Raw genomic sequence first — 25,706 nt, 5'->3', positions numbered from 1 at the left:
TGTTGGGTGTTAATTTTTCTTGTTAAGTTCTACCAGTGTCTCATATAACTTTGATGTTAGCCCTTTATCAGATGGGTATTAGGTAAGTAATTTTTCCCATTCCATGGACTGTTTTTGTATCTTAGTCATCATTTCTTTTGAGATGCAGAAACTTCTTAGTTTCATGTAGTCCCATTTGTTTATCTGTGCTTCCACCTTTGATCTTTGATGTTTGATCTTTGAAGATACCTTTAGTTTCAATGTCAAGGAGGGTTTTGCCTGTGTTATCTTTCATGTATCTTTTGCATTCAGGTCTAATGTTGAGATCTTTAATATATTTTGATCTGACTTTTGTGCATGGTGTTAGAAGGAGGTCTGAGTTTATTTATTTATTTATTTTTGCTTTTTTGGGTCACACCTGGTGATGCACAGGAGTTACTCCTGGTTCATGCACTCAGGAATTACTCCTGGCAATGCTTGGGGGACCATATGGGATGCTGGGAATCGAACCTAGGTCAGCTGTGTGCAAGGCAAACGCCCTACCCACTGTGCTATTGCTCCAGCCCCTCTTGCTCCTTCTTCAAAGATTAAGTGATCATAAATTTGGGAGTCTGTGAGTTAGGGTATTCAACTCTGTTCCATTGGTCTGTGGGTATGTCCTTATTCCAATACCATGCTGTTTTAATTACCACTTTGTAGTAAAGTTTGAAATTGGGAAAGGTGATACCTCCCATCTTCTTTTTCCTTATTGATACAATTATATGCATTACAACTTAACCTATTTAATTTTTTTCTTTTTGGGTCACACCCAGAGATGTTCAAGGGTTACTCTTAGCTTTGCACTCAGGAATTACTCCTGGTGGTATTCAGGGGACCATATGGGATGCCGGAGGTTGAACACAAGTTGGCTGTGCTATTGCTCTGGCCCAACCTATTTAATTTTTGTGATTTTGTGGTTTTTGTTTCTGTTTTGGTTTGGGGGCCACACTCTCTGATGCTCAGGACTTACTCCTGGGTCTGTGCTCAGGGATTGCTCCTGGCAAGGCTTGGGGGACTGTATGAGGTGCCAGGGATTGAACCTGGGTTGTCTGTTTGCAGGACCACATGCAAGTACCCTACCCACTGCACTGTCTTCTACTCTGGCCTTGACTCTGTGTTTTATTTATTTATTTTATAATGTAGGAGCACTGATATTTATTTAACCATTGATTAAGCTGATTGAATTGGGCATGAACTCCACATTACTTTCTTTTTTTAAAAATTTTTAAATTTTATACGTTAGTTCACAATGTTTGATAACATTCAATATTCAGACATCAATCCCACCACCATTACATCTTCCCACCATCAAATTCGGGATGTCTCCATCCCAAACCCCAATCCCTGCCCCAAAACACAACCGAAATAATATATTTCGTATTGTCAGTTATGAAGGAAACAGTGTGAAGATTATTCTACTTTGGCAGGAACCACTAAGACATTCTATAGGATGTCACTAACATGCTGTTAAAGTTTGGGTGATGTATATGTATCTGAAAATATGTATATATGCATATATATATAAATATATTTCCCTCTATCATTGGTTGCCTACTCTCTGAATCCCATCAAATGTGGTGTGGTAATTATGGAGAATGGGTAGGGAGTGTTTTATGATGTGTCCAGGAATATGTTTACTCATATGTGAGACTCTGCCTGAGTGCGTGGGGAGCAGCCTTGAGTGTGGCGGCAGTTGGGTTGTGGAGGTTTTTGGCTGCCGGAACTGAGTCCCCTGGGGCGGGGAGGGCTCTTACTCACCCCCCTCTGGAGCGCCCCATGTGAAACAGCCTGGTGCAGAGTCCAGTGGCATGGTAACGTGGGACCTATGTTATGCTCCCTTTTGGAGAATCAGCCATGTGATCTGGACAGTGGCCGATGGTGAGATTATCTGGTGATGGCAGGAGGTGGTTTATGGGCATGACCCCTGGATTGTCGAAGACTGGGGAAAGCGGGCAGAGGATCTCTGCTCCTGGTCCCATTGAGCCAGAGTCCAAGGTCACAAAGTTCCGCATTACCTGTGTTCCGTAGGACTTTACTCATGCCTGAGGCTTAGCCTTGGGCTGGGGAGGGCTCTCACCCACCCCGCTCTGGGACGCCCGGATGAAGACAGCCTGGTGCGGGGTCAGGACATTCTGGGACACTCTCTTTCGGGAGTTTTAGGTTATAGTCCCTAGGTCTTGGCCGTTGATGAGGTTACATGGCACCGGGGGCAGTTTGTGGGTGTGACTGCCAAACTACTGGAAAACTGGGGACCTGGGGGGAGGAGGCCCAGTCCTGATCCAAGTGGGACTAGAGCTCTCAGTCACGGGTTCCCACCTACCTCTGCACTACAGGTCTTAACTGCGTCTTTTGATCTGAGATTTATGGGTCTCTGAAAGAAGGCTAAGAAATGAGCTTATACAGCTGAGCCAGAGGGGGGTTGTGTGTGTGTCTCCCACATACCTAACTTTGGCCATTTAATTTCTTGGTGAACTTGGCCCCAAGCTGTTGGGGTATGGCCAAATGCACAGCAGCAATTTTGGGGTATCTGGAAGTCTGAAGGCACCATCAGGCTGATGATGCACTCGCCCCGCAGGTACAGGTTGACCTGGCAGCACCATACCCCTGATTCTGTATGTTTTAAATACTTTCACAGAGGTAGGTCTTCAGCAGTTAATCAGTTTTAGAACATCTTAATTACCCCTCAAATTTACAAGTTTTTTGGTGCTGTTTTTGATTACATACACCAAGTCTGTGCTAGGCACTACTCAGAAGATCTGTGTCAGGGCTTGAACCCAGTCTTCTATGCTTACAGGCAGCCTATTGAGATACTGCTCTATCACTTGATTGAACTTATTTAAGATTTTAAAGCCATAAGGAAAGATCAAGCAAAGTTATGAATGTAATGATTAAAGAGAAAACTCTGAACTATTTTAAAATATATTCTAACATCTTTAGATTGTATTGTGGTGACATTTAAATTAAGTTATACTATAAACGGCCAAGATCCAGAGACTATAAAACCAAGCTCCTGGAAGAAAATAACACAGTCTCCTGGCTGTCTTCAGGCTGTCCTGCGCCTGGCTGTCTTCACTGGGGCCCCTTGAAGAGGGGTGGGTTGAGTTCCCCTCCCCTCCCTGAGCAGAGCCCCAGCAGCTGAAAACCTCTGGAACCCAGCCACAGCCATGCTCAGGACCACTCTCCACACGCTCGGATGAGCCTCACATATGAAGGAGCCGGCAGAGGAACCCAGGTGTGTGGATCCCTGGCTGAGATCTCCAAGCCTGCTCGGATTGGGACTGGGCCTCCTCCACCCAGATCCCCCATCTTCCAGTAGCTAGACAATTACACCCACACCAGTTGCCCTCTCCCCACCCCCCACACCTTGTTATCCCATCAATGACCAAAATCCAGAGACTATAAAGCCAAACTCCCGAAACTCCCCGTGTTGTTCTCTTATTGTCAAGTTCTCACTTTCGGAGAACCTGCAGGCTACTGAGAGTATCCTGCCTGCATGGCAGAGTCTGGCAAGCTCCCTGTGGCGTACTCGATATGCCAAAACCCAGTAACAATGATGGGTCTCATTCCCCTGACCCTGAAAGAACTTCCAATGTGGCACTTGCTAAAATCTCAGTGCTAGCATGAATGGAGATGTTACTGGTGCCTGCTCGAGGAAATCGATGAACAACGGGGTGACAGTGATACAGTGATACTATAAAAAGAGGTGTGTGTGTGTGTGTGTGTGTGTGTGTGTGTGTGTGTGTGTGTGTCTGTTTGCTTTGGGTCACACGTTGCCATGTTTAAGTCTTACTCCTGGGTTTGCCCTCAGTGATCACTCCAGGTGGGGATCAAGGGACTGTATAGGGTACTTGGGGGATCAGATCTGGCCAGGCTGTGTCAAAGGCAGCCACCTTCCCTGCTGTACTCTTTTCTCAAGTCCTTTCCTGCTGTACTCTTTTTCCTGCCCCAAGTAGTTTATTTTTCAGGGGTTTCATGTTCAGTTTGGTATCACAGAAAAATTATTTTTCAGGCTATGTGAAAGAGCCACAATTCAGTTACTCTAATTGTAGTAACCAAGGAAGACACAATCTCAGTTAAATTTCCAGCATAAATTATCAGATAGCATGTATGTTTTCTTTACTATGAAGTGTCAAGCTCTTTATCAATTATTCTAGGAACCCGACCCTGGTCTATCCCTGGCACCACATGGCCCACCAACAAACTTACTTTGGTCCTGGAGGTCCCCAGGAACTTCTGGGGTGACCCTGGCAATCCCTGGTACCACAAGTGTCTGAGTATTCTTGGCACTTACACTAACTCACCAGCCTGGTTGGGAAGGACCCCTGGGCTCCTAAGCACTGCTTGGGAAGGTTGCCTCCCCCCAAAATATTTACTGAGATTATTTGATCATTTAATGATCATCTAATGAGAATTAATTTTTTTGAGCAACCATGGGGTCTGTTGTTTATTTTGTTCTTAGGAAAAATAGGAACTTTTCCTATCCTTTAAAAAAAAACCATTACAATTTTTTGTTTGTTTTGGTAATGGCTATATTTCTCTTGTAGGTGTGCGAACCTGCAAATTAAGTCTTCCAAGATGATTTGGTGTATTTTAATAGTAGGAATTCTACTTTCCCAGTCTTTGGCACATCCGGGCTTTTTTACTTCAATTGGTAAGTTTTAACTATTTTTTGCTTATATTGGTATTTAAAATATTCCATTTTTTAAAATTGTTTTTAAACCAGTAAAATCAATACGATGATTTCTTGGAACTGAAATCCCTGCTCCATGTAAAATATGTCTTTTTAAAAAATTCAATTCTGTTTTTCTTTTAAATAAATTTTTCTTAATTTAGAAAAACCATATCAAAGGAAATTCTTCATTTATGGGTCCATCTAGCATATATTTTTATGTATATATTTTTCTGATGCCTTACACTATAAGTAAAGTAAAGTAAAGGCCCTCCCGTTGATCGTCGATTTGCTCGAGCGGGCCCAGTAACGTCTCCATTGGAGACTTTGTTGTTACTGTGTCTGGCATATCAGATACTCTCGGTAGCTTGCCGGGCTCTCCGAGAGGGGCGGAGGAATCGAACTCGGGTCGGCCATGTTGGCCGCTTGTAAGGCGAACGCCCTACCCGCTGTGCTATCGCTCCAGCCCCGGGTAGGGCGTTTGCCTTGCACGTGGTCAACCCGGGTTCGATTCCCAGCATCCCATATGGTCCCCTGAGCCCTGCCAGGGCTGAATCCTGAGTGCAGAGCCAGGAGTAATAAAAAAGCTATATATATATATATATATATATATATTTGCCTTACACTATACAGCATGAAAAAGTAAAGTGTATGATTTCTATATGTTCATTTCCCTCCAGATTCTTGTGTGGTTGAAGAACTAAGTAAAACACAGCAGTATATTTAGGACACCTAATTTCTGGATATAAAATGATGAGCTCTCTCATCCAGCTACAAATAATTACAAATGTTTTTTTTTTTGAATTTCAGTAACTATTCTTTTTGTTACTGTGATTTTTGTTCATTGAATACAATTTAAGTTTCATTAGTATCAATTATTTTGAACAGAGCTAGGTATGGAAGGAAAAAGAAATATCGATTAGTGTGTTATAATTTAAAAATGCTTTTTCAGATGGAAAAACAATTTGTTAGTATATTCCAGGATTTCAAATTTAAGTGTAGCTTGAAAAATAGAGTGGGAGCACATGAGTAGAAAAGTTTTTGGGGATCTGGGGAGGAGATAGCTGAAGAACTCTTAGTCTTGGGTTAAAAGTAGAGTGTATGCTTAGCATGTGAGAGGCCCTCAGTTACGTCCCTGATACCACATGATCTCCCCAACCATCACTGGGTATGACCCCTATATATTTATTCATTTATTTTTTAGATACTATCTACTCCCTTTCTTTGTATTTTTTTTTTTATTAGTGAAACACCTTCAGATACAGTTGTAGGTTTACAAATTTTTGTGCTTGGGTTTCAATTATACAATGATCGAGTACCCATCCTCCACCAGTGCCCATTTTCCACCACCACTGATCCCAGTACCCCTCCCACCCCCCATCCCCCCCATCCCACCCTGCCTCTGTGGCAGGGCATTCCCTTTTGTTCTCTCTCTCCTTTTGGGTGTTGTGGTTTGCAAAAGAGGCATTGAGTGGCAATCATGTTCGGTCTCTAGTCTACTTTCTGCATGCTTCTCCCATCCTGGGAGGATCCTCCTAACACCCTTTATTGGTGCTCCCTTCTCTATCTGAGCTGCCTTTTTCCCTAGCATGTGCCCCTGGCCTCCAAGCCATGGAGTGAACCTCCTGGTACTTATCTCGGTTATTCTTGGGTGTTAGTCTCCTATTTTGTTACTTTATGTTCCCCAGATGAATGCAGTCTTTCTATGTCTGTCACTCTCTTTCTGACTCATTTTGCTTAGCATGATACTTTCCATGTAGTACTACTTGTATGCAAATTTCATGGCTTCATCTTTTCTAACAGCTACATAGTACTCCATTGTGAAGATGTACCCAAGTTTCTTTAACCAGTCATCTGTTCTTGGGCATTTAGGGTTTTTTTTTCCAGATTCTGGCTATTTTTTTTTTTTTTTTTTTTATTTATTTATTGAATCACTGTGGGAAAGGTTACAAAGCTTTCAGGTTTATGTCTCAGTCATGCAAATATCAAACACATTTCCCTTTACCAATACTTATTTTTTACCATGAAAAACCCCAATAAAACCCCACCCCCCACCCCTCCCCGTCCCTGTGAAGCAGATGAATTCTAGTTAACACTCTATCTGCTTTGATTAGATTCAGATTCTGGCTATTTTAAAGAGTGCTGCAGTGAACAAACAAGTGCAGATGTCCTTAGACTATACTTTTTTTCCTCTCTGGGATATATTCCCAGGAGTGGTATTGCTGGGTCAAATGGGAGCTCAATTTCTAATTTTTTGAGAATTGTCCATACTGATTTCCAAAAGGGCTGAACCAGTTGGCATTCCCACCAGCAGTGAAGGAGGATCCCTTTCTCGCCACATCCGCGCCAGCACTGGTTGCTTTTGTTCTTTTGAATGTGTGGCCCCTATATATTTAAAAACAAGTTTTCAGCTTTAATTTTAATTATCTGGTTTTAAAAAGGCTGCTTTGTCCAACAAAAAAAATTTGATCATGCTAGCTAAATCTCCTCGTTCGAAGAAGTGTCATAGATCATTCCTGGATTATTCTAAAATACTTGTGTTGATGATGAATGTGAGTGTTTTCATATATTTTTATCATGGGGGAGCTCCTAGCCAATACCCAGGGGACTCAGAGGCCACTCCTGGTGATCCGCAGTTCACCGGGCAAGACAGTTCAATGTCCAGTGGTAATGGGGGCCACCAGAGCAGTTCTTGAGGGCCTCCAGGACTGCATTTAGTTGCTAGGGTGTGGACACAGGGACTGACCACTGAGTATCTCCCTGGGCTCGAAGGGTGGATATTTGTTAACTTTCTCTCCTTCTCTTCCTTCCAGGTCAGATGACTGATTTGATTCATACTGAGAAAGATCTGGTGACTTCCCTGAAAGATTACATAAAGGCAGAAGAAGACAAATTAGAGCAGATAAAAGTGTAAGTTTTATTGCTTTACCGCTTTGAATCTGCTCCACCTGGATGTTTTCCTTTTGAAGCTAAAACACTGGAAGCCGTGTTGTCAGTTTTAAAAAGCCAGCTGGAATGTTTAAATAAAAACACAGAACGAGGGGCTAGAGCGATAGCACAGCGAGTAAGGCGTTTGCCTTGCACGCAGCCAACATGGCCGACACAGGTTCGATTCCCAGCATCCCATATGGTCCCCCGAGCACCGCCAGGAGTGATTCCTGAGTGCATGAGCCAGGAGTAACCCCTGAGCATCGCCGGGTGTGACCCAAAAAGCAAAAAAAAACCACAGAACGAGAGTTAGTCCTGAGCTAAGAGTTCGTGAGGAAGTGCGTGGAGCCAGAGAGTAATGTGAATGTGTATAAAATGTTAACACACAGCTTTAAAAGGGGATTGCTAATAGAGTCTAATGTAACTTTCCTATTAAAATACTGTCTGGTGCAATTTTTGAATTCTGTTTAATCCTATATTGACAATAAAGTGACAGTGTGGTTATTATTTAATTGATAGTTTTTCTTTCTTAAAAAAAATCACATTTTAGGCACTGTGGTTTAAATAAGGTTACTAACAGGGTTTCATGTGTAACACGTTCCAGCACCACACCTCATTAGAGTGGCTATTTCCCCCCATCATTGTCCCAGTGTCCTCCTCCTTGTCCTATCTCTACCTTCTCTTCCCTGTGGGAAGCTTCCTGCTAAACACCATTTCTCATTTTCTGTTGCCTTTGGGCATTTGTTATTCCCCTACTGTGTATCTTTATATCCTTATATCCTGTATATGAGAGAGCTCATTCTGTGCCTGTCCCTTTCCTGACTGCTTTCAACATGAGACTCTCCAGATCTATTCGATATAGCAGTAAATTGCATAATTTAAAATTTTCTTAGAGCTGTATAGTGTCCTTAAACTATATATTAGTTTCTTTATCAGGTCACTTGTCCTTGGGCTCTTGGGTCGTTTCCAGATTTTGGCTGTTGTGAACAGTGCTGCAATGAAATAGGTGTGAAATGCCAGTTGTCCCTCCCTTCCTCTCTTTCTCCTTTTCTTTTTTCTTTTTTTGGGGTGGGGGCCATCCGTGTCTGTGCTCAGTGCGGATTCCTGGCTCTGCACTCAGGGATCACTTTTACCAGGCTTATGGGGCCATATAGGGTGCTGGGGATTGATTCAATTGACCATGTACAAGTGCCTTATTTTCTGTGCTATCATTCTGACCCCTACAAGGTTCTTTTCTGAGTAGAGTTTATGGACCCTTGGAGTTGAAGCCAAGAAGTGGAATTGCTGTGTTATATGGGAGCTCAGTTTCTAGTTTTTTAAGATGTATTCATCGATAGATTTTTTTTAAAAAATCTAATATTCATTTTTAGTTGATTCAAGTTCATGATTAGTCCTGACTTGAGACTTAGCTGGAAGCTAAGTATCCTGTCTTTGTTCTAAAACAGTTTCTTTTTAAATGTATAGAACATGAAATTTTGGTGTGCTTATTTTAATTGAGCACATAAGAGGTTGGGTACTTACTTGTCTTGCAAATAACCAACCCTGGTTTGATTCCCAGTACCACTTATGTTGCCCTGAGCATTGTCAGGAGTGATTCTAAGCATGGAGCCAGGAGTAAGTCTGAGTACCTCTGGGTGTGGCCACCCCCACCCCCTCACTTCCCAGATTACTTTGTAGGGGCCAGAAGATAGCTCAGTAAAAGTAAGTAAAAAGTAAAGGCCCTCCCGTTGATCATCGATTTGCTCGAGCGGGCCCAGTAACGTCTCCATTGGAGACTTTGTTGTTACTGTGTCTGGCATATTGAATACTCTCGGTAGCTTGCCGGGCTCTCCGAGAAGGGCGGAGGAATCGAACTCGGGTCGGCCATGTTGGCCGCTTGTAAGGCTAACGCCCTACCCGCTGTGCTATTGCTCCAGCCCAGCAGTTTATAATAATTTGCCTTGCATGCACCGAGCTGCCAGTTTGGACCTCCTTTATGCACAAAAGCAGTATTGATCGCTCTGTTGTTTGAAAAGATGAAACAAAAAAAAAGGTTTTTTAAAGAACTGTGATTTACAAAGCTATTGATAGTTGATTTTAGGCATCTAATTGAAAAAAATACTTTTAAATTTAGATTTAACTTCAAAACCTGTAAGTTAGTCAGTCTATCCTCTCTTTAGCTATCTCAACTAAATTCTGTTTTCCCCTACTAAGTGTATATATCCTTTATATATCTTTAGCTGGGCAGAAAAATTAGATCGACTAACCAGCACAGCAACAAAAGATCCAGAAGGATTTGTTGGGCACCCTGTAAATGCATTCAAGTTAATGAAACGTCTGAACACCGAATGGAGTGAGTTGGAAAATCTGGTCCTTAAGGATATGTCAGATGGTAAGTCAGATGACAAGACCTCAGAGAACCTAAAGGAGGGAAGATGGTATTGTTATATCAACTCTAGGAAAGCCAGAATTGGTAATAAATGCACTTCCCTGAACATCAGAGTGTTTAGTTTTGTAAACTAACACTTGATGTTCAGTTTTGTTGGGTGTTTTGGGGGTAGGTAGAGCAAGTTTAGTATAGATCCTGATTTCCTAGATTTAAAAAAACCAAAAAACCAAAGGAAAAGAAAACTTTCTTAAAAGCAATTTCTGTTATTGACACTGGTGCCTTTTGCTTTGAAATATATCAGAATTGTTTGTTTTGAGTGTTTCTTTACTTCTAAGTTTCTTTATTTTCATTTTAGGATTACCCTAAGATTTAAAAAATGTATAGTTAAATCTTACTATTTTGTGTTTTGGGGGACTACACTGGGTGTTACTGGGCACTACTCTTGTTTTAGTATATAGGTATTCCCAGTGGTGCTCAGGGAACGGTGTTGTGTTGGGTATTGATCTCCTGGGCCCTATATTTGTTTTAATCAAATTTGGAGAGGGGTTGTGCTATACCTAGCTGTGCTCAGGAGCTATTTCTGGCTCTGTGCTCAGGAGGGAGCCTGGCAGTGCTCCAGGATTGGAACCAGAGTTTCAGCCATTGCAGCTGCATGCAAGACAAGTACCTGACATCCTGTACTGTCTCTCTGGCCCTGGATTCATTTTACTTTTCTACATCTATACATGTAGGGGAATTATGGTCTTCAGTTACTAGGTTGTAGTTTGCTGTAGGTCTGTAGTATGACAGGTCGTAGCTTGATGTAGGTCTGTAGGTATGAAAGGGTTGACAACTAAGGATTTTTTGCTTGTTTAAACAAATGAAAAACCTGAAATTGTAAACAGTAATAATAAATGTCTAATTAAAATAGTACTGTAGCTAGATTATTGAGGTATTTTGGGCTGGAGCAATAGCACAGTAGGTAAGGCATTTGCCTTGCAATCAGCCAACATGGCTGACCCGAGTTCGATTCCCTTGCCCCTCTTGGAGAGCCCGGCAAGCTCCCCAGAGTATCTCACCCACACAGCAAAGCCTGGCAAGCTCCCGGTGGCATATTCGATATGCCAAAAACAGTAACAAATCTCACAATGGAGACGTTACTGGGCCCACTTTTACCAAATCGATGAACAGCGGGAGGACAGTGCTATAGTGCCACAGCAACAGACACAGAAAATGAAATCTGTAATTTAAGGAAGTAAAGGGTTAGGGTTAGTACGTATTAGAAGTTTAAAAATTTCTTGGCTGACAGTGGCAGAAAACAAAGAGAAATAGGGGACTGGAAGGTCAGAGTGTTAGAGCTCATGCTTCGTGAGCAGCAGCCCTAGTCTACTGAGCACCAAGCCAGGAGGAGCCCCCAAGCACTGCCAGGTGTGACCCCCAAGACTAATTAATTTACAAGACTGAAGTAGGAAGAGAACCAAGCTGTGTAAATTACATGTTCCAGGGTTGTTGTTTACAGGTGCTGGTGAGCAGTAAAGGAAACTGCTATGTATAGGTCAGGAAACTGAAAAGAAAAATCAAGGCAAGCATCACGAATGCTTCTTCGGGAAGGGAAATGCCTGTGATTATTTGCTCTCTCGAATGGAGTCAGCCTTCCCTCCCTCCGTCCTCTCTCCATCCCTTCCTATTTTCCTTTCTTCCTGTGGATTTTCTTTCTTTCTTACACACACACACACACACACACACACACACACACACACACCCCAACCTCTGTTATTCTCAAGTTTTTTCCTAAGAGAAACCTTGAAACTTGGTGTTTAATATATGGTAGTTGTTTTGTATTGCCTGTATATACTTATTATGTATGTATATGTATTATGTATTTTTGGGGGGTTATAACTGTTTATGCTCAGGGGTTACTCCTGGGGTGCTCGGGGAACCATATGGGATGCCAAGGATTGAACCCAGGTCAACCATATACAGGGCAAATGTTCTACCCGCTCTGCTATCACTCCGACCCATGTATGTATTTTTTAAGGGAGGAATTAGGCAGCTGTTTGGGGTTATAAAAACATTAGTCTTCTGTAAAAGCTGTAAACTTGTTTGTAAAATTCCATTTAGTTATTGTGACTGAGTTGATCTTAAAACTATAAAATATGCTTCCTGTGAACTTTAGTAACTCTCTTGTAGATAGTTTTCATTTCTCTTTGTTTTTGTTTTTTGAGTCACACCCGGCAATGCTCAAGGGCTACTCCTGGCTCTGCACACAGGAATTAACTCCTGGTGGTGCTCAGCGAACCATATGGGATGCCGGGGATTGAGCCCCTGTTAGCCACGTGCAAGGCAAATGCCCTACCTGCTGTATTAGTGCTCCGGCCCCCATCAGCTAGTTTTCTTTTGTACATTTCCAGTAACATAAAATGCTTGACTTATCGAAATGTACATATAAGTAAATAAGACTAGGAAAGTCTCATCTCTTATTTGCAAATAATAACAAATACATTTATTGTTAAATCATGTTTTGTGTTACTTATTTTTAACTCTTGGGGCCATCATTGCAGTGCTTAGGGGCTGTTCCTGGCCAGGTGCTCGGGTTGCATGTGACGCCGAGGAATGAACCTGGGCCTCCTGCATGCAGAGTGTGTGTCCAGTCCGTTGAGCTGTCTCACCAAACCTGCTTTGATTTTTAAAAGACTGTTTACCTTCCGTTCTCCAGCTTCCATTCTCCTTAGGGGTTTATTTTCACCAGTCATTTGTTTGATTTTTATTATGTTTTATATAAAACCTTAAAAAATTAAGATTAAGATTTATATAGAGCAAGTCTTGGTTGATGCAAACTATACAATAATATTAATACACTGTAATAAACTACCTGATATATGATTTTAAATATATAATTGGTATCTCTTTCCTGCACAGAAAGCCACTCAGGGCCTTTGTCAGTGAGCACTTGCCTTACTTGTGTAAGGAGTTCGATCCCTGGCACAGCAATATACAAAAGTCTACCAAACTGAGGGGGGTGCCGGATAGAAAACAATTTGCTACCAAACTGTGTACATACTTGCATACTGTGTGGCATGGAAAAAGAAAAGAGAACTTTATTTAGGAACATATATTTTACTTAGTGTGTTACCTTCAAATAAAATGACCAATAAATGTTATTTTATAATCTGTAAATTTTTGTGCAAGCTTAGTGGAGGCGATGTTTTCTAACTAGAATGTTCGTTGCTGTTTACTAATACAATTTATTTTGGGGGCCATATCCAGCAGTGCTTAGGGGATGCACCCAGCACTTGGGGAATTCTCCCTGGTGGTGGTTGGGGGGACCATGAGTGCAAGGGATCAAACAGGGGCCAGGGCCATCATACAGTGAATAGGGCACTTGACTTGCATGCTGCCAATCCCTATTGGGACTCCTAGCACTGCACATGATCCCTTGAGTGTGCCAGGAGTGATCCCTGAGCCAGTAGTAAGCCCTGAGCCCCACACGGAGTGACCCCCAAACCAGTGTCTCCCCCCATCCTCCAAAGAATACCAGCATGGACCTTCCTCATGCAAAGCATGTGCACAGGCCTTCAAACTGTCTCCTTGGTTCTATGTATATAATTTATGCCATGACCTTAATGCTTAAGCAACATTCAAAGAGGCCTCCTTAAACATTTGGTGTTTTCAAGACTGAACAAATTAAAGGTATGTCAAATCTCATTCATTGTATTTCATTTTGTTCTTGTTGAACATATAGAACTTTAATGGTATGGTGGGAAATTATGAAATAGATTTTGAAAAACCTTTATGAAGACCTATATTGAAAATTAAAAGCCTGTGAGCTGGAGCTTCAACAGATTTGATCCCTGAGAGTGACTGAACGCGTCCAGAGAGGCCCTAGGGTCAGAGATATGGCTCTGGGTAAAGTCTTACCTTGCATGTGTGAACCCAGTGTTTGATTCTGGCACCCCCCCCCCCAAAAAAAAGCAAAAGACAGGAAAAGGAAAAAGCCTGAGTTTCTTTTGTTTTTGTTTGTTTGTTTCAAGGTTTTATCTCTAATCTAACCATTCAGAGACAGTACTTCCCTAATGACGAGGATCAGGTCGGGGCAGCCAAAGCTCTATTGCGTCTCCAGGATACCTACAATTTGGATACAGACACTATTTCAAAGGGTAATTTGCCAGGTAAGACTTTTCCTAGTTTAGAAAATTTGCCTGTCACTTTGCTTCTCTGTTTATTCCATTTGGACAGTGTTAATGAAAAAAAAAAAAGACATTTGTATTGTAAGATTTATAAATTTAGTCCTTTTTTTTTGTGACGCAAGATAGGTATTTTAAATTAAACCTTAGAGGAAGGAAGGAGGATTTATATGTTCATAAGAGAATACGGGAAGTGAGGAGAGATGTGTTCAAGGGAGGGAACAGGTTGGCAAGCAAGCCTATTTCATGGCCTTTTGAGGACTAAACAATTCACTCTTCCTTGAGGACTTAATAGTAATGACAGGTAATTTTAGCCTATAACAAAACAAAAAAAGCATTATTTTTTCATGTTAGCTGTATTTCATTAGTGTAAAAAAGGAAGTAGGCACTTTTTTTTTCTTTTTGACTTTTGAACCACACACAGCTGTGCTCTGAAACTACCCTGGCTCTGTGCTCATGGCGCAGCTGGGGGACCATGTGTGGTGCCAGGGATCAAACTAGGTTGGCCTTGTGCAAGGCAAATGCTCTACCTGCTATACTGGCCCCCTGGACTGCAATTGTTGTTCCTTTGTTGTTTTGTTTTTTTGGGGGGACTATACTGACAGTTCTTAGGGCTTACTCCTGGCCCTGCATTCAGGTCCTAACAGTGCTCTGGGGACCATATGGGGTGCCAGGGATTGAACCTGGGTCAGTCACATGCAATGCAAATGCCACATGCACTGTGCTTTTGCTCTGGCCCTGTTGTTCCTTTCCTGGTGCCCCCCCTACCCCATTTTCTAAGATGTGAGGTCAGTTTATTTCATCTCTTTATTGTTTCCTGATAAAAGCCTGTATTGCTACCAATTTCTCCCTTTGTGCTTTTGTAGATGTTTTGATAGACACGTCTCTGAAATAATACACAAGTTTGAAAAACCATTAATTAGACTTATGGAGGAAAAAAGAAAACCTGAAGAAATCAGGTCACAAATGAAAAGGGAGAAGTTACAATAAAGACAGACATAGAGAGTCTTAGAACGGACTACTGTAACCAACTTTATGCCATTGAAAATGGAGAATGTTCATCTGCCTCACAGGCATTGGGAGGGTTGGGGGGGGTTATTGGGGTTCTTGGTGGTGAAAAATAAGTACTGGTGAAGGGAAATGTGTTTGATGATTGCATGACCGAGACTTAAACCTGAAAGCTTTGTAACTTTTCCCACAGTGATTCAATAAATTTAAAAAAAATTTAAATTAAAAAAAAAAAAGAAAATGGAGAATGTAGAAGTGGCTGAATTTTAGAATATACAGTATTCTAATACTGTCAGTATTCTAATACTGTATTAGGAGGGAATCGAAGACCTGAGCATGTCAGTTACAAGCAAGGAAATTAAAGTATGAATTAAGATTCCTTCTCCCCATTTTATCCCTGAAAACAAATATTCCAGGCCTAGATGATTTTTATAGCAAGGTCTATCAAATGTCTTCTCAAGTTCTTCTGAAAAATTAAGAACTGTGGGGATTCTTCCAGTTTCTATGCGGCCATTACTTTGATATCAAAGCCAACGGTAATAGAAGCATCTATCACAAAAATAAAAGCAAGGATTCTTAACAAAATCCTCATGAACTGAATTCAGTAACACATTAAAAAGGATAGGACAGCATAACCAAGCAGGATTTATTCCAAGGATGTAGGGAAGGTTTAACATATGCAGATTAATGTAGTCAATGAAGTGAAAAGGAAAAGACAAAAATGATACAAAGTCATATCAGTATGTGCAGAGAGAACTCTGATAAGATTTAACATCTATTTGTGGACAAACTCTCAACACAATGAAGATAGAGAGGGTAAGGCTCAGCATATTAAAGATCATATATTACAAATCCAAAATTAATGTCACACTCAGTTCTGTGTTTTCCATTCAAATCTTGACAGATACATCAGTTGTTTCTGTATTTTGGCCTTTATTAAAAATGCTACTGTGAACACTCCTGAACAAATTTGTGTGGACTCTGTTTTTACTGTTCTTAAATTTGACTGTAGCAGTAGAAATATGGGGTCCCATGACAGTTCCATGCTTAACCTTTTCCAGGACTACCAAACTATTTTCAGGTGGCTCTACGACTCACCATCCCACAATACAAAGAAGCTATAACAACCTTGAGAACATTACATTGAATGAAGTAGGCCCAAAACGATACCATATTTTGTATGATTCTGTTTCTGTGAAATAATCAGAATAGGCTGATTCTAGATGCAGAATGTATATTGTGCCAGGGACCTGAGATGATGGGGAGTGACTGCTAATATGGGGAGTGATGATGATGGGGAGTGACTAGAGGAGTTCTTTTTGGAGTGTCAAATTAGATGATGGTGTTGTTTAGACAATGATGTGAATACTATAAATGACTATTCTTTAAGCACGTGACATTTTTGGTATGTACTCATTAATGCTCCTGGAAAGGGAAGAGAGTAAATTCCAATCGCTCTTCTGTGGCTGAGGAATACCGTGGGCCATGCTATCTAGGTTTGTGGAATTGCCCCCTGTGACGTTCATACAAGACCACCAACATCATGTTTCTCAGAAGTTATCCCGTTGTTTGTTTATCAGTGTGATTCCTGCTGAGTTAGAAAAGAGTACCTTTCGACTTAATTGATGTTTTACTTGGTATGCTGGCTAATAATTTAGGTCTTGAATTCTCTTGGATTTCCTATTATCAGCTGGTCAATTCTTGTCATTAATCATTACCTTATAGTTCTTTTGTTTAATGGTTAAAGATAATTCTTGATTTTTGTATCTCAGAGGTTTGTTGTGAGCTTCAAATGAAAGTAGGAGAGCACTTGAAGTCTGTTGTCCTAACAATGTCGAGTAGTGTTAAGATTCCTAACACTCTGTATTTTTCCCCCACAGGAGTACAACACAAATCTTTTCTAACAGTTGAGGACTGTTTTGAATTGGGCAAAGTTGCCTATACAGAAGCCGATTATTATCATACAGAATTATGGATGGAACAAGCTCTGCGGCAGCTGGATGAAGGAGAGGTTTCTGCTATTGATAAAGTGTCTGTTTTAGACTATTTGAGTTATGCTGTGTATCAACAGGGGGATGTAGATAAGGCGCTTCTGCTCACAAAGAAGCTTCTTGACCTAGGTATGCTAATTGGGCTGAATTAAGGTTCATGGCTATATTAGGGAATATGATTGTGTATGTTTGTGTATATGTGTACAGTTATATAAGTTTTATATTTCGTATCTGTTAAAAGTCAAAAGGCTTATTTATGAGATTTTTTAATCCTCTAAATAAATAACAGCTTTTTTTTCTCACATAATAATACCCCAGCAGTGGTTATTTCTCTACTCTCTCTAGGAACATTTAAGTTATACCATACCTAGTTAACTACGTCAAAAATATTTATTTGGGGGCCGGGTAGATAGTACAGTGGTATGTTACTGCCATGCTTGTGGATGACCCAGGTTTGAGCCCTGGCACCACATATGGTATCCCAAGTACTGCGAAGAGTGATCCTTCAGAGCCAAGAGTTAGCTCTAAGCACTGCTGGGTGTGGCCCCAAAACAAAACAATAAGGTTTACTTACCATGTTTCTATATTATTTATTAACCCACTTCCTTTGAAGGATATTTTTAGTTTATTGCAGTTTCTATTAGAAAGTAAAGTAAGGTCTGGGAGATAACTCAAAGGGCTAGCATATATACTTTGCCTGAAGACAGTCCAGGTTTGATTCTTGGTATTATACAGTCTCCCAAATACCTCCAGGTGTGGCCTTCCTACTTCCCCGCAGAGTGATTTGATGTAAACTGAAAATATATTTGAATGTCATGTTTAAATCGTAGAAAAATATGATATGAGGATTTAGCTACTAATATTTGAATATAGTATTTTTTTATTAGCATGATCCAGGAATCATGCATCAGAATTACTTGTATTCTTATTAGAAATGAAAATTCCTGATTTTCACCTTATACCTTCTAAGCCAGAATTTCTGGAAGTGGAGTTAGTTGTACACTAAACAATTCAGTTGGCCTGTAGTTTAGAATGAAGCTTTAAGAATTTAAAAAATTTGGACCTGAGTGCTAGTACTGTGGGTGGGACCGTTGCCCTTGCATGTGGCTGATCCAGGTTCTAATCGCATACAAAACAAACACCTTAATCCCTGTATTATCTCTCCAGCTCAAGATTCTGTCTTCATGTGTGTTTGTGTGTGAGTATGTGTGGTGTGTGTATGTGTGTGTGTGTGTGTGTGTGTGTATTTTGAAATTTTTCTCCCAAATGGAGAGCAGCCATCATTTCCCCAAATGATGGCTAAAAATTATGACTAGCAATTTGGAGGCAGTTAGTGGATTCTGGCTTATTTGAAAATTATATCTTTAGGTTCTCTTTTTCTCTTTACTTAGAATTTGGGAACTGAAATTCACTCAGCCCTCAGAAGTAACCTGGATAATGTGTCTGTGGTAAAGGTTGCTTTAGAACGGAATACCATGGCTTCTGCAGATAAATACATTTCAGTCTCAGAAAAATCTTTACCATTGCTTACAATAAGTAGAATGAGTAATAATTTAAAATTCAGGGGGCTGGAGCAGTAGCACAGCAGGTAGGGCATTTGCCTTGCACGCGGCCAACCTGGGTTCGATTCCCAGCATCCCGTATGGTCCCCCAAGCACCGCCAGGAGTGATTCCTGAGTGCAGAGCCAGGAGTAACCCCTGAGCATCCGCTGGGTGTGACCCAAAAAGAAAAATAAATAAATAATTCATTTTGTATTAAGTTGATGATAGTAATTCTGGCTGATTAATAAGTTCTAAAAATAGAAATAGTAATGGCTACTTTGAAATAAATGTGTATTTCTGTCTATGAAACTCTTTATATAAGGTGATAGCTCTGATGAATTTGGGACTATACTGATTTCCACATTCTGTTTCAGTATGGTAATTTTTTATTAATTCCTCTTGTCATCCTTGAAAGCATCCTAATTTGGAGTGATCCCTTTCTTCATGTTGTTGATGCTTCGACTTGCTTTCTTCTAACAGATCCTGAACATCAGAGAGCTAATGGTAACTTAAAATATTTTGAGTATATAATGACTAAAGAAAAAGATGATAATAAGTCAGCTTCAGATAACCAGTCCGAGCAGAAATTCACCTTGAAGAAAAAAGGAGCTGCTGTGGATTACCTGCCAGAGAGACAGAAGTATGAAATGCTGTGCCGTGGGGAGGGTATCAAAATGGTAAAGTGAAAAAGCCAATTGTGTGTGTGTGTTTGTGAGTGTATCTGTTTGCACCTAAGTCTAGAGAGGAGTGCTTTATATATTTAAGCCTACTTAAACCAGAATTACTGCACCAAGTACTGGCAGATTTGCCACATTATGCTGTTGTGTTTATAACATTTAATATAATCTGTTAGTAAAATAGCTTTACAGTAATACTTGTGAATCATATGTCATAATATGTTTTTGTGGCAGTAATACCCTTTCATAGATCAGGAGTGATTTATTTTTTTAGGATTGGGATCACAGTTGAAGGAAAGTAATATATTTTTCTCTTAATTCTTTTTTTTTTAACTGTACAAATATTGCTATTTATTCAGCCATTGATTAGGCTGATTGAATTGGGCATGAACTCCACTTTACTTTTTTTTTTCTTTTTTATAAATTTATCGAATCACCATGAGAGCAGTTACAAAACTTTCGGATTTAAGTCTCAGTCATACAATGATGGAACACCTGTCCCTTGACCAGTGCCCATTTTCTACCACCAAAACCCCCAATATACCCTTCATCCCACATTCTCCTTCTACCTGTGGGGCAGATGATTTCCACATTATTCTCTCTCTTTGATTTCATTCAATATTTCGACCCCAGACCCACCATTATTATTTGAGATTTTACCCCAACACTCAGATCTGCCAAGAAGGCAACCGTAGACAATTTGTTTTCTATTGCTGGTTATGAATAACATATGATGTTGTACAGCCACAGTCGTGGCTGCGCAATTTTGGAATTCCGAAATTTTAACAATTAAATCTGGAGGGATTTCTGTCAAAAACTGCTGGGTTCAAAGATTTGTTCCTGAGTCTCTGGGATCATGGCTGTTAAGCAGCTTGATCAGGAGCCAGTGTGGCCGTTTGTGGACGGCAACTTGGGGTCTCGTTGGGATGGGGAGGAAAGGGCCGGCTCCACCCCCATCCCATGAGGCCCCATGTGTCTTGTCACCGTGGCCCCCAACCTACTGTCCAGTGGCCTCTGGAGGATGGTGGCCACTGAGCCACAAGGGGGAAAAGCCCAAGGCACGAAACCTATTCCCACCTGGGGTAGCCCAGCGCCAGTAACCTCCGGCACCAGACGCATTTCTGCTAAAAGCCTCTGGGATCCAAGATTTGTTTCTGAGTCTCTTGGATCATGGCCGTTGAGCAGTTTGATCAGGACCCAGAGAGGGCTTGCCTCCAATTATATAGCTGAGCCGGCGGTGGTTTGTGGGTATATCTCCCACATACCTAACTTTTGACCGTTTACTTTTATGGTAAACTTGGCCCCAAGTTGTTGGGGTCTGGCCAGAGGCACAGCAGCAGTTGTGTGGGGTATCTAGAAGTCTGAAGGCACCATCAGGCTGCTGATGCACTTGCCTCACAGGTATAGATTGGCCTGCTGGCGGCACCATACCCCCCTCATTCCTTAAAGCGAAAGAATGTAGTAATTTTAAGTAGAAATAATATGGCATTCTAATTCACCCTATGAAATAATGGGTCCCCAGAGGATCCCAATTTATTGAAATTAAACATATATATTATTTTGTTACACACTTAAAATTACTCTTACCAAAATTCACTTTTATGTACAAGAAACAAATTATGCAGTACAAATAGAATACTGAAAATATAAATATCAATGAGTGGATCCTAATTTATTTGGCCTAATGCTCCCTTTTTAGAAAAATAAAATATTGTGTCTCCAGAAAATATGTCTACTCTAAGTGAACGAACAGTGCCCACAATTGTTCACAAGGCTTTCCCAATGGACAGTGTCACCATTTGGGAAACCCTGAATTCCATATAGTAATCTCTTGTGATTTTACTTGTACTTAACAAGATTACTCAGTGAAGTATTTTAGTTGTAGAAAAACTTAACAAATTTTTGCTTTAATACTTTAACAAATATTATCATTTATTTGTCTATTGTTTATATACTTTGTTCATTGTTTATTATACTCATTCAGAGTATCAGTACTTCGGGAGGTTATTAGATACTAGGTTAAAAACAAAAATGTTCAAGTCTAGAGAACATAAACCCTCAGAACTTCTCAGAGCTTTTTTATGATAATGTGTATTATGGGTTTGATATACATTGTTTCCCAACATTAATTGATCCTGGAGCCTTATTTATTTATTTATTTTTAATTTTTTTTTGGTCACACCCTGCAATGCACAGGCATTATTCCAGGCTCTGCACTCAGGAATTACTCCTGGTAGTGCTGGGGATTTGTGTATGGAATGCTGAGAATAGAACCCGGGTCAGCTTGGTGCAAGGCAAATGCCCTCCCCAATGTTCCATCACTCCAGCCTCCATGGAGTCTTTTTTTAAAGTACTCTTGTGTGGGGATTGTCAGTTGAATGGGGGAGTATATAGTAGTGAACAAGTACTTTAAGTATAAACTTGTGAATAGTGTTTTATCTTTTTCTCTAATACATTTCAAGCTCTTTACGTTTCTCTAATAAACTCGTTTCTGATATTGAAACTTTTTCATTTTTAATGACTAGTGATGAAAGCCTAACCTTCAATAGCAAATAAGTATTTTATGTCTGATATTTTTGACAACTAAAAAATGCTTTGAGTGCAAATGAGTAAATGCAAATACAGTAACATTTTACTAGATTTGTGACATTTAAAAATAATTCACTTCTAAATATTTTTGTATTTGTTTTAAAAATAAAATTTTTGTGGGAAGGGTTTGGGCCACATCCAGCTGCGCTCAGAGCTTACTCCTGGTACTGTGCTTAGGGATCACTCTTTGGTGCTCAGGGGACCATGCACAGTGCCAAGGATTGAACTGAAGTTGGCTGCCAATTAAGGTAAATGCTTTAGCACCTATGCTCTCTCTCTGACCCTTGAAATAAAACTTAAAAAAAAAAATAGCTAGAGCTGGAGCAATAGCACATAGGGGAGGGTGTTTGACTTGCACGCAGCCAGCCCAGGTTCGATTCCCAGCATCCCATATGCTCCCCCGAGCACCTCCAGAAGTAATTCCTGAGTGCATGAGCCAGGAGCAACCCCATGTATTGCTGGGTATGACCCCAAAAGCAAAATAATAATAATAATAATAAATTTGAAAATAGCCATTATGACACCTGAAAAATTCATAACGGGGGACCAGGAGATAGCAAGCAGTTAAAGCATATGCTTTATCCATGCCCAACCTGGGCTAGATCCCCTGCTACTCCTGAGCTTGCCCCGGACCGTATGTCTCTGAAGTCCTCTAAGCACTGCTAGGTGTGACCCTGCAGGTTTTAGGCACTGCCAGTACTGGTGATCCCTGGCACTGAGTTTCACATGGTAGCCCAACATTTCATTCCTGACATAGTATGCATCTCCCAGCAACACTGGGTATGAGAAGCCACCAGTACTGCTGGGTGTGACCCCTCCACCCCTAATTCACTGTAGTTCATAATATCATACCTCTATTTAGTGTTCAAATTTCCAGTAGTAGCCACTTTTTTTTCTGTTAATAATTCTTTAAAAGATAATAAAATAGGGGGTTGAGTGATCATATGGTCAGTAAGGCACTTGTCTTGCACACAGTCAACCAGGGTTCAATTCCTGGCATCTCATATGGTCCCTCAAACACTGCCAGGAGTGATTTCTGAGTGCAAAGTTAGGACTAGCCCTGGGCATGGCCAAGTGTGGCCAAAAAAACAAACAAACCTCCCAAACCCAAAAAAGATAACAAAATAGAAGTATAGGTATAAAATAGAGGTCTACTAATTTGCCATTTCATCGATGTGACACATATATCAACTACCCAAGATTAAAGAAGTGTCCTTATTTTCAGAATCAATTTATTTCATCATTATATAAATCTTGGGGGTATTAGCTCAGGAGTAGCGCACTTGACTGTATTATACGAATCTTTGTTATACAGCCTTGAATTTACTTCGGGTATATAAAATACATGAGAATAAACATGCATCGTTTGTTTTAGTATATTATTTAATAACTAAAACGAAAATTATTATCTACTTCATGACTTACTTAACCAAGAGAAAAAATAAACTATGGAATAATTTTAGTTAAAGGAATATTTATTGGGCCAGAGGGTACAGAGGTTAGGGCATTTGCCTGGCATGTTACTGTAACAGTTATTTAAAGCCCAGCACTGCATATGGTCCCTGAGGTGTGACCCCCTGAGTACCACTGGTTGTGGCCCACCCCAAATTTTAAAAGAAGAAACATTTTGTTAACTACCATATTTTAATGCCCTCTAATGAAACACCTAGCTTCTTTGGACTTATTTCCTCTGTTTCAGAGGAAGAAAATATTTCAGCTTTTTAAAAAATCCGCTTTAAAAAATTACTCTTTTTACCCCAAGCACTTTATTGGGAGATATCTAGGGAAATATAGTTAGACTTTGTTAGAAACTTTTTCCTTCTCCAGGTTCTTTCCAGAACTTGGAAGTATGGAACAAAGACAATCATTCATTTTATATTTCTATGAATATTTCACTATTTCTTTCATACTTATAATAATTCAACTTTATTTTGATGAGAGAAGGGCTAAGAGTAAAACTATTTTTTTTAGGCTTTTCATCTCTCTCCTGAGAAGTAATCATTAAAAAAACTGAAAATTCTAAAGGTCCTGGGTAATGCAAAATGTTTGCAGAGTGAGGTTTCTTTTATGTGCTTCCTGAGATACTCAGTGTAGACACAGGCATGATTGTTTCTTGTCTGCACAGGTGTCAAGCATCAAATGTCAAGTGCAAAAAATATTACTCTAATATATTTGCCATATTCTCTATGTTTAGACTCCTCGGAGACAGAAAAAACTCTTTTGTCGTTACCATGATGGAAATCGGAATCCTAAATTTATTCTGGCTCCAGCCAAACAGGAGGATGAGTGGGACAAGCCTCGTATTATTCGTTTCCATGATATTATTTCTGATGCAGAAATTGAAATTGTCAAAGATCTAGCAAAACCAAGGGTAAATAATTTTTTCTCTACTCATTTTACTGCAACTGTATTTGTTTTTTTTTTTTGCTTGCAAGATTATAGAAATGATAATATGGCAATAACTCTATAGATAGTTTTAAATTCTATTGCCTAAATAAAGTGGAGTTGTTAACTAAGCTTTATGTATACCAGTTTTCACAGGTTGTTATCAGTACATATAACTATTCTGCATTTGACTTTTACTGTGAAAATCGTAGATTTTTTTATTCATCTCAACAAGATTTTTATTTCAGGCATCTTCCTAAAAGGTTTCTAAGGTTTCTAGATATTCTTTCGATTCTTTTAATCTTGGAGATTGTTCAGAGATCATCATATTGCAATATTTTTTTTAAATTTAGGCACTATAATTTAAAATTATTGTTGATTATTGTTTTAGGCATTCAGTATTCCAACTCTAAATCCACCACCTCATGATATCCCTCTACCAATGACTCAATTATTAAAATCTTTTAAAAAATTTTTATTTATATGTGATTTGGGCCTCCCAAGTAGTGTTTAGGAGTCAACTCAGTTGGATGGTTCAGTGCTAGAGGCTAGGGGTGTGTCAAAGGACCACCAGGGCCTGGCAGTACTCAAGGTATTGAGGGCTACACTAAGTGGTACTCAGAGGGCCATGGGAGCCTGAATATTAAACCTGGGGTCACTTACCTCTGATCTGTGTCCCTGACCCCAGTTTCTTCTTATTTTTAAAGAATATTTGAAGTATTTTTTTAAGGCACATGATTAGAAAAAGCATAGTAATTTAAAATGATGACTACATAGTTTAGTGTCTTTAGCTTAGATCATTTAATTTTAATAAGAAAAGCAATAAAAATACAATCCTATAAACTTACCATTTATTTTTGTTTTCTGTTTTTTTGGGGCCACACCTGGCTGTTTTCAGGGCTTACTCCTGGCTCTGCTCAGGGATCACTCCTGGAGGGGCTTGAGGGATCATTTGTGGTGCCGGGGATCGAACTGGGGTTGACTGCATGCAAGGCAAGTGCCTTCCCTGGTGTACTATCTCTCCAACCCCTATCAACTTACTATTTAGCATTGAAATTTTTGGTGCAGTTATAAGATTACACTTTATACTGTTAACTTTAATTCCTTGTCAGCTTGTTTTTAAAACTAAGTTGACCTTATTGGTAGAAACTTATCATTTTCATAAGGTGATATTGTGGGATCAACTCTAGGTATATTTTTATTCTTTTATCACACAGTAGTTCTGTAAAGTTCTTTAAAGATCTGGATTGTAAATAATTTTTAGGCTTATTAGATCATTATGGCCTATTATAATTATTCAGCTCTCCATTTATAACACAAAAATAGCTATAGAAAATACACGAGTATAGCTATATTGTAATAAACTTC

The 25,706-nt window shown here is 40.0% G+C and overlaps 1 protein-coding gene across 2 annotated transcripts in view; it reads left to right on the top strand.

Moving 5' to 3' along the window:
- The window catches only part of P4HA1 (prolyl 4-hydroxylase subunit alpha 1), a 61,259-nt gene that overhangs the window by 11,668 nt on the left and 23,885 nt on the right, over window positions 1-25,706 (top strand). For both annotated transcript variants that reach the window (XM_056113340.1, XM_056113343.1), the window contains exons 2-8: window positions 4,563-4,669; window positions 7,501-7,597; window positions 9,835-9,986; window positions 13,994-14,131; window positions 17,035-17,274; window positions 19,168-19,364; window positions 24,148-24,324. In XM_056113340.1, coding sequence (XP_055969315.1) covers window positions 4,594-4,669; window positions 7,501-7,597; window positions 9,835-9,986; window positions 13,994-14,131; window positions 17,035-17,274; window positions 19,168-19,364; window positions 24,148-24,324 — 1,077 coding nt within the window. In that variant the 5' untranslated portion in view covers window positions 4,563-4,593. The remainder of the gene's footprint in view (window positions 1-4,562; window positions 4,670-7,500; window positions 7,598-9,834; window positions 9,987-13,993; window positions 14,132-17,034; window positions 17,275-19,167; window positions 19,365-24,147; window positions 24,325-25,706) is intronic.

This window comes from Sorex fumeus, unplaced genomic scaffold (assembly GCF_029834395.1).
Source record: "Sorex fumeus unplaced genomic scaffold, SorFum_2.1 ptg000020l, whole genome shotgun sequence".
Lineage (NCBI taxonomy): Eukaryota > Metazoa > Chordata > Mammalia > Eulipotyphla > Soricidae > Sorex > Sorex fumeus.
The sequence above is the reverse complement of the archived record's forward strand: the minus strand, read 5'-3'. Positions and strand labels throughout refer to the sequence as shown.